Raw genomic sequence first — 7,392 nt, 5'->3', positions numbered from 1 at the left:
GAAATTTGTTGTCCCGAGGTTATTGAAAGTCAGACAAAACTTAAGAAAGTCTTTCGACATTGGGTGCAGTCGACTCCGCAGGCGACCCGAGAGCCAAGTCAATCCCGTCTGCTTTGGCTCTCTCTGCGACTTGCCGCCCGTCTTCCTGCCGCGCTCCACGTTTCATTTTACCAACTATTTTCCTATTTTAATTGTTCGCTAGAATAAGTGTTATTTTAAATTCTCTTCTATCATCTCTTATTGTGGTTTGCGTGTGAGTGCCGTGGCGCCGTGCGTCGGCGCGAAGTCATACATCGTGATGGCTCACAGCAAGCCCGTGCCGGACGCTGTGGACAGAGGCTGCGGGTTCCTGGCTATGTTCGCCGCCTGTCAGACGGAAATGCAGCAGCGACGTTTGCGGCAGCTCGCAATTCTCGACGAGCTGGAAGAACGGCAAGCTGAACAAGAGCAAGCGGAGAGAACGTGCAGGCGTCTGCAAGCCTTAGCTGCAAGGCTGTGCTCGCGTGAGCGTAGTGTGTGGACTTACCACCGGGAAACGTCGTGGTATGAAACAACTCTCCCGCACCTTCCGGAGAGTGGCTTCAGAGAAAATTTTCGAATGACCAGGAGCACATTTCAGTACATCGTGGGTGTGTGCGAGTGCATGAAGCGGCGCGATACGAACATGCGCAAGGCGATACCGCTGCGCAAACGTGTGGCGATTGCCATATATCGCCTAGCCACCTCAGGGAGTTTTGCGACACGATGGTGGAAGTGCTGGAACCTCGGTATATAAAAATGCCGAGGACGCACGAGCTGGCCGAACATCTCCGGCAGTTTGCAGCAGTCGCAGGCTTCCCGCAGGGCGTAGGAGCTGTCGACGGCTGCCACATTGAAGTTTGTCCACCCTCGGAACACGCTGTGGATTACCACAATTATAAGGGGTGGTACAGCACAATTCTTTTGGCTGTCGCAGACCACCGGTACAAATTTTTGTACACGAACTCTGGGTCTCCTGGCCGAAACCATGATGCTGCAGTTTTTGAAGTGTCGCGGCTTCCAAAGATTCTGGACAGTGATTTGTTCAAGAGGGAAGTGAGAGAAATTGAAGGTGTGCAGATTGGGCCTCTCTTCCTTGCCGACCAAGCTTTCCCACTGCAGAAGAATGTAATGAAGCCCTTCCCACATTCCGGCATTATCGGTTCTGATGCACAGGAATTTAATTTTCGCCTTTCTAGTGCCAGACGTGTGGTGGAAAATGCTTTTGGGCGCCTCAAGGCACGCTTCAGAATTCTACTGAAGGGCCTGGAATGTGACATTGTTAATGTACCCTATGTCATTCGAGCATGCTGTGTCCTTCACAACATATGTGAAGAACTTACCGACAGCTGCGACTCTAACTGGCTGGATGTGGTGCATGTAGAAGACAGGCGACGGCCACAGCCCGTCTGCACAAGCAGTCAAGTAGAACTTTCAGGGGTGGCCGTAAGAAATGCCCTGGCAAAGCACCTTGCTTCAAAGTGAAATGCCTTGCATTTACTGCCATGTTGGTGCACGAGTTTATTTCAGTGTGTTTTGTGGCATACAGGTTGAAAATATTTATCCAACTGTGCATATGCCGGATGTTTCAGGGAAGGTGATCACTAATTTTTCAAAATAAGGTTTTTGAGGCAACGAGAAGCAATTTGCGGCATAGTAGTACGAGTGTTGGCGGACGTCAAAAACAGGCGAATCATCTTAACTAGCGAAGTGCGTAACTAAGTTATAATAGTTAGCTTTTAACTATTACCAATAGGCACTTGATTGCAATTAGAGGTTTGTAGCCGGCCATTAGTAATAGCCATATCAGTTTTTGAATTTCAAAAATGCCATTTCTCTCGCTGCTGTGGCACAACAAAATTTGGCTATTTCGACTAGTTACGACTCCTGGAGGGGTTGCTTTGCCTACATACTGTTCGAAAGTGCATGTATTATAGCACGATGTAGCCAAATTCTGTCGTGCCACAGCACCGAGGGTAATGGCATTTTCGAATTTCTAAACTGATATGGCCATTCTTAACGGTCTGCTACAAATCTCTAATTGCAAGCAGGTGTCTTTTGGCAATAGTTTAAAAGTTAACTATTAGAATTTAATCACTTAGCTATTTAACATGATTCACCTCAAAAATCCTATCTTTAAACATGAGTGATCACCTTCTCTGAAACACCAGGTATGAGCTTTTAAGCTGCTTTTGGTTCATCTGTGGTCATTTCTCATTTTCATATGTGGAATCTTTGCAACCGTTCTGCAGTCTGAACAGGAAGTGACGTCTCCATTCCATGTAGGAAAAACAACTGCGCTTAACAGACGAAGACAGGGGCAGAACATAGACATAGTCTTCGTCTATAAGCACGCAGTTGTTTTTCAAAGAGCATGAACAAAGTATCTCATCAAAAAGTTCAGAAGACGGAAATTGTGGCAAAACTTAATCGCTCAGCAGTATAAACATGCAGCCACAAACTGCAGTGTGTGCCTGCATAGTCCACCCCTCAGTTCATGGCTTCTGTTCTATATGCAGTGCGGAAATTTAGGTGCCTTATGATTTCGGTGTGCCAGAAACGTTTGTGACCACTTGTACATTAGTAACTGTACACAAGTTCTTGCATTGTCCATGTCAACTTTGAGGAATTCTAGAAAAGTTGAAACAGGTTTCTGCATAAGCATTGTCAACAGCATATCGTTACTGGCAGTGCCTTGCTTATTACAGACAGGACAGAATCAATTATTCTTTATTCTCCTTGGATTGCAAATAGTCCTTCATCACCTGTAGCATGCCCTTCTGCACCTCATTGCTCTCTTTCTGGAGCTCGATGAGTTGCTTTCGCAGCTCGCTGCTTTCCTTCGCAGCCTTTGCTGCACGTTCCTCAGCCTGTTGATGCATGGCCATCAGCTCACGAAGCAGTGAGCTGGAAGGCCGCTTCCTGCGAAGATTGGACTTTCCACATCGCTCCCCACTTGTCCCCTGCTCCCTGCCTGCTGGCTCGCTGCCTGCCGTGCTGTCATTACCCTCTTCCAGAGTGCAGGGAATTGTAGCGGGTACGGGTATCAAGTTGTCTTCGTACTCAAAGACAATCTCTTGCCCAGTGTGGGCTGGATCCTCTGGCATCTGTGAATGGAGGAAAAAAGAGAAAATGACAAAGATATGTCAACCACTAAAATACAGAATCATATGATGGTTGGTAGGCAAGTAAAGCCTTGATCACAGACTCTTGAAAACATAACAGGACAAGATACAGAGAAATCTCAGGGGGATAAGAGAGCTTCCTACTTATTAGTAAAAACAGACTGTCTTACGGCGCAAACTTTGCATTGCCTCTTGTCCTTGTGTAACTCTATTAATTTTTGAATGTGAGGAAATCCTTGTGCTGGAGCACCATGTCAATTTTACACTGAACACAACATGGCTGCCACATGTTGTGGAGAAATGACTTATGATGGCCGTGCTGCTACATACGCCACTCATGTCAATAGTGGCACGCTGTCCAATCCCTGCAATTAATTTCTTGTACTTAAACTTTTCTTGTCAAAGAGCATATATGAAGCCTCACTGAAAGGGTCTGGGCCGTCACATTTTGAGATGCATTGCACATTGTGCCGAGAGGCTCAATTCTGTGTTCTGTGTATGATGTCCAAGCACAAAAACCATTTTGTAAGGAAGCTACTGAAAACACTTTATAGGACTGTGCGTAAGGCCCTCCTTGTCACTTACTCATTTGCCACATTGGTTTTTAATGTTTTTGTTGGGTTTTCGACAACTATGATTTCTTTCATGTGTTCTTGCTGATATATACCTTGCTGTTATGTTCATATGCTTATCTCTTTCGACCATGCTCATTCTATTCTTTTCAATAAAAACACGTCAAGTTCTGAGTGAGGTGGCTCTTCGCATTGTTTGTGTAGTTTGCTTTTGGTGTCGTGTAGTGCTTCGATGCAACCTAGATCGACATCAATTAGCCCTTTGTAAGCAACGATGCGGTACGACACAAATGGAGAAGCAAAGGCATGTTTGCACACATGATATTGCTTTCAACTCTCTGTTTATTCCTTTTTCCGTACTGTTCCTCAAAAACTTTATAGTGGTTTCTGAAAGGTGTCTGCAAAGAGGAATGGAAAGCAGGCACATAGCATTCACTACGCTGCTACCAGGCTGAACTGTGCTACAGGCAAAAAAAAAAGATTACCTCCACGCTCTCCTGCATCAGGTCACTGTCATTTACTGGCAGTGTGCCAAGAAAGGAGTGCAGCTGCCAATAAAAGGGCCACTGCACTCCTTTAGATCCAGTGGTCGATCCAGATCGCCTGAGCTTCCTAGAATGAAAGACAGTATTAGTCCATGAAACTGTGTCACGAAAATACACAACAAGGTACAATTACTTTTAAGAGAAAAATGGAGGAAAGGTGGCACTCGTGCTATTGAACACATTCAGCGAATAAAGCTGTACAGCTCGAGTAGCACCTGTATTAGCATGTCTACATGCAGCAGTTTAGCCTCAGCTAGTGGAAAGGTACATTGTTGACCACCTACCATAGGTCAAGCTATGCATGCATCAAGAAGGAAACATGTTGAATTAACTCTCTTGTCTGGGCGAGTTGGTTCATTTCTAACAAATAATGCACTTGCGCAAAGAAAACAGGACACAACGAAGTAACACATACGACAAGAACAGAGCGCAACTCCCAACTAGTTTATTAAGAGCAGGCAACTTGAATATATAGCAGTGTTAGCCAACAGAAAGATTACAAAACCAAAAGAAAGATAAACCACGTGCGCTGTTAATACCAGCAAGCCGCTGCCAAGGGTACAACCAGATATCATTCTGTCAAACTGATATGATACTCCATAACAATCAAAACATAAAACCAAAAAAGAGAAACTGAAGAATCATGAGGTGAACAATGAACACAGGGAATATGAGATATATTCACCTCATGATTCTTCAGTTTCTCTTTTTTGGTTTTATGTTTTGATTGTTATGGAGTATCATATCAGTTTGACAGAATGATATCTGGTTGTACTCTTGGCAGCGGCTTGCTGGTATTAACAGCGCATGTGGTTTATCTTTCTTTTGGTTTTGTAATCTTTCTGTTGGCTAACACTGCTATATATTCAAGTTGCCTGCTCTTAATAAACTAGTTGGAAGTTGCGCTCTGTTCTTGTCGTATGTGTTATTTTGTTGTGTCCTGTTTTCTTTGCGCAAGTGCATTATTTGTAAGAAGGAAACGCGTGTGTTCTGCTGGCGCAAGCCATTTGTGGCAATGGCGAAGTCTGCCCTTTACACGCTGTCGATGAAACGTTAAAATACGGTTTGGTTTGGTTTATATGGGTTTAACGCCCCAAAGCGACTCGGGCTACGAGAGAGACCGTAGTGCACGGCTCCGGAATTTCGACCACCTGGGGTTCTTTAACGTGCACTGCCATCGCACAGTACACGGGCCAGCAGCATTTCGCCTCCATCGAAAAGCTACCCCCGCGGCCGGGATCGAAGCCGCGCCTTTTCAGTCCACAGCTGAGCACCATTACCACTGAGCCATTGCGGTGCCTAAAAATATGCACGCTACAAAGGAAATGTACGCGGTCAGTGCAACCAAGCTTAGTTCAGGATGACACCGCACCACGTACAGGAAAGGACACGCAACTCGTACTAAAATGTGTGTTCTGCTCACGACCGGCAGCCGGTCGAGGTTCTGCTGAACGCTACGAGATTGGCAGTCACTCGGACGAGCCAGGCTACGATAGCGGCTGCCGCTCGTCACACACACACACTGGTGTTTACACGCGGAACCAAAATAGACGGTAAACATCGTTACTTGAGAAGGAACAACAAAAGATTTAGTGCTTACCGGTATTGCTTGTTCAAGTTTTCAAGCTTCTGCCGCACCTGCTTTGCCGAGTACGGTCCCTCGCCCGACGGCAGGCCCGCGTTCAACAACTCTGCCATCGCATTATATATGCGCGCATTGCGCGTGTTTGAGCGCAGTGAGCTAAGGTTGTCCTCCCAGATTCGTATCAACGCCTCTGTAGTCACAGTAGGCCAGTTGACACGCTTCTGGGAGGACGCTTCGCTGGCCATGGCACTGGGCTCGACCGACATGGTGGCAGCCATCTTGTGAGTTAGCAAGGCTTGACTGAGGTGGCCGACCTCAGTTTACGATGACCATGGTTACCGACATAACTGCGGTTAGATTGTCCGTGTGACTGCGCATAACTATGGTTAGTATTAACTGAGATAAACTGAACCGTGGTTAAGTCGGCCGTGTAACTAGGGTATTAGGGTGCCTCGATGCCAGCACCGCCGTCGGCGCAGCGCTGGCATCGAGGCACCCTATCTCCCCTCGTCGCGGCGCGCACCGGCCGGCTGCTTCCGTGTCAGCGGGGCTGACGACAGCAGCCTCCCCCTCTCTGCCGCTCGACGGTCTCCCCTCCGTCTGCCGCGGTGAGGGAGAGGGTGTCCGCCAGGCACCTCCTCGCCGCCTCCCGGCGGCTGATCCTCGGAATGTCCGAGAGAGGGGGCGGCCTCCGCGTCGCTGGGCGCTCCCTCGCTGGGAAGGGAAGGCCGGAATGCGGAAGAAGCCCCCTCTGCTCCGCCGGTGATTGACAGGCCGCTGCTGCCGTGGTATGCGGCTGGCCTGTCCATCGCCACGTGGTCCTCAGCGCCCTGCTCGCTGGCCCCGCGGAGCTCTCTGCCCGGCCTGGCCCTGCGTCCCTCTGTGGTCCCAGCAGCAGGAGGGGATGGCGAGCGAGGACGCTTGCGGACCGTGGTTTCATCCATGGGCTCCAGGTCCGGGTCCGCTGTCGTGGCCGCGATCCTGCTCGCCGTCGCCAGGGCTCCAAGGGTGGCAGGGGGGCCCGTCGGTGCGACCACGTGCTCCGACGTGGCAGAAGGCTCAGCAGGCAGGCCACGCGGCAGCGGCAGCTCGCCAGGTCCTCGGGGTTGATGGGGCACGCCGTACGTGGCCGTAGGTCCCGGGGCGATGCCAGCGTTCTTCAGGAGGCCGTTCACGCGCTCCAGCTCGACCAGCAACGTGGTGAGGCGGGTGCGGCTGCAGCCGTGTACATCGGCGCTGTGCGAGCGCGGCATTCGTATCAACGCGCTCGCCGCAGGCCTGTCGAGCACAGGAAGGGGGGGCGAAAACGTGGGCTCCATTATGGAGCCCTCTGCGTTCGAGTCCTAGCCATGGTCCCGCCGTGGCCAGGTCAACTCGCCCGTTGCGTTCAGAACGAGACGGCGATGCTGGTCTTCAGGTGCAAACAACGTCCACAACCGTCGACACACTCAACATCGCTCGCACTCAAGAGAGAGCACAGAATTCCAAATCAACTAATGTACGCCATATTCAATTCCTGGCTAAAAGCAGCTCCAATGCTAATATGA

General features: G+C 49.2%; 1 protein-coding gene across 1 annotated transcript; it reads right to left on the bottom strand.

Moving 5' to 3' along the window:
• Positions 1-762: 762 nt before the first annotated feature.
• LOC144122086 (uncharacterized) lies at positions 763-6,248 on the bottom strand. Its single transcript, XM_077655604.1, has 3 exons — positions 5,861-6,248; positions 4,201-4,327; positions 763-3,125 (listed from the first exon to the last, which is right to left on the bottom strand). The coding sequence occupies exons 1-3, from the start codon at positions 6,121-6,123 to the stop codon at positions 2,742-2,744; spliced, it is 774 nt and encodes a 257-aa protein (XP_077511730.1). The 5' UTR covers positions 6,124-6,248; the 3' UTR covers positions 763-2,741.
• Positions 6,249-7,392: the final 1,144 nt, after the last annotated feature.

This window comes from Amblyomma americanum, chromosome 2 (assembly GCF_052857255.1).
Source record: "Amblyomma americanum isolate KBUSLIRL-KWMA chromosome 2, ASM5285725v1, whole genome shotgun sequence".
Taxonomy (NCBI): Eukaryota; Metazoa; Arthropoda; class Arachnida; order Ixodida; family Ixodidae; genus Amblyomma; species Amblyomma americanum.
This window is presented reverse-complemented; position numbering and strand designations above follow the sequence as displayed.

Excerpts from the sequence above, each read along its gene's own strand:
- LOC144122086 (XM_077655604.1), bottom strand. The coding sequence starts at position 6,123 with ATGGCTGCCACCATGTCGGTCGAGCCCAGTGCCATGGCCAGCGAAGCG. Across the intron at positions 4,328-5,860 it reads AACTTGAACAAGCAATACCG|GAAGCTCAGGCGATCTGGAT; the intron begins GTAAGCACTAAA and ends CTTTCATTCTAG. Across the intron at positions 3,126-4,200 it reads TGATGCAGGAGAGCGTGGAG|ATGCCAGAGGATCCAGCCCA; the intron begins GTAATCTTTTTT and ends CTCCATTCACAG.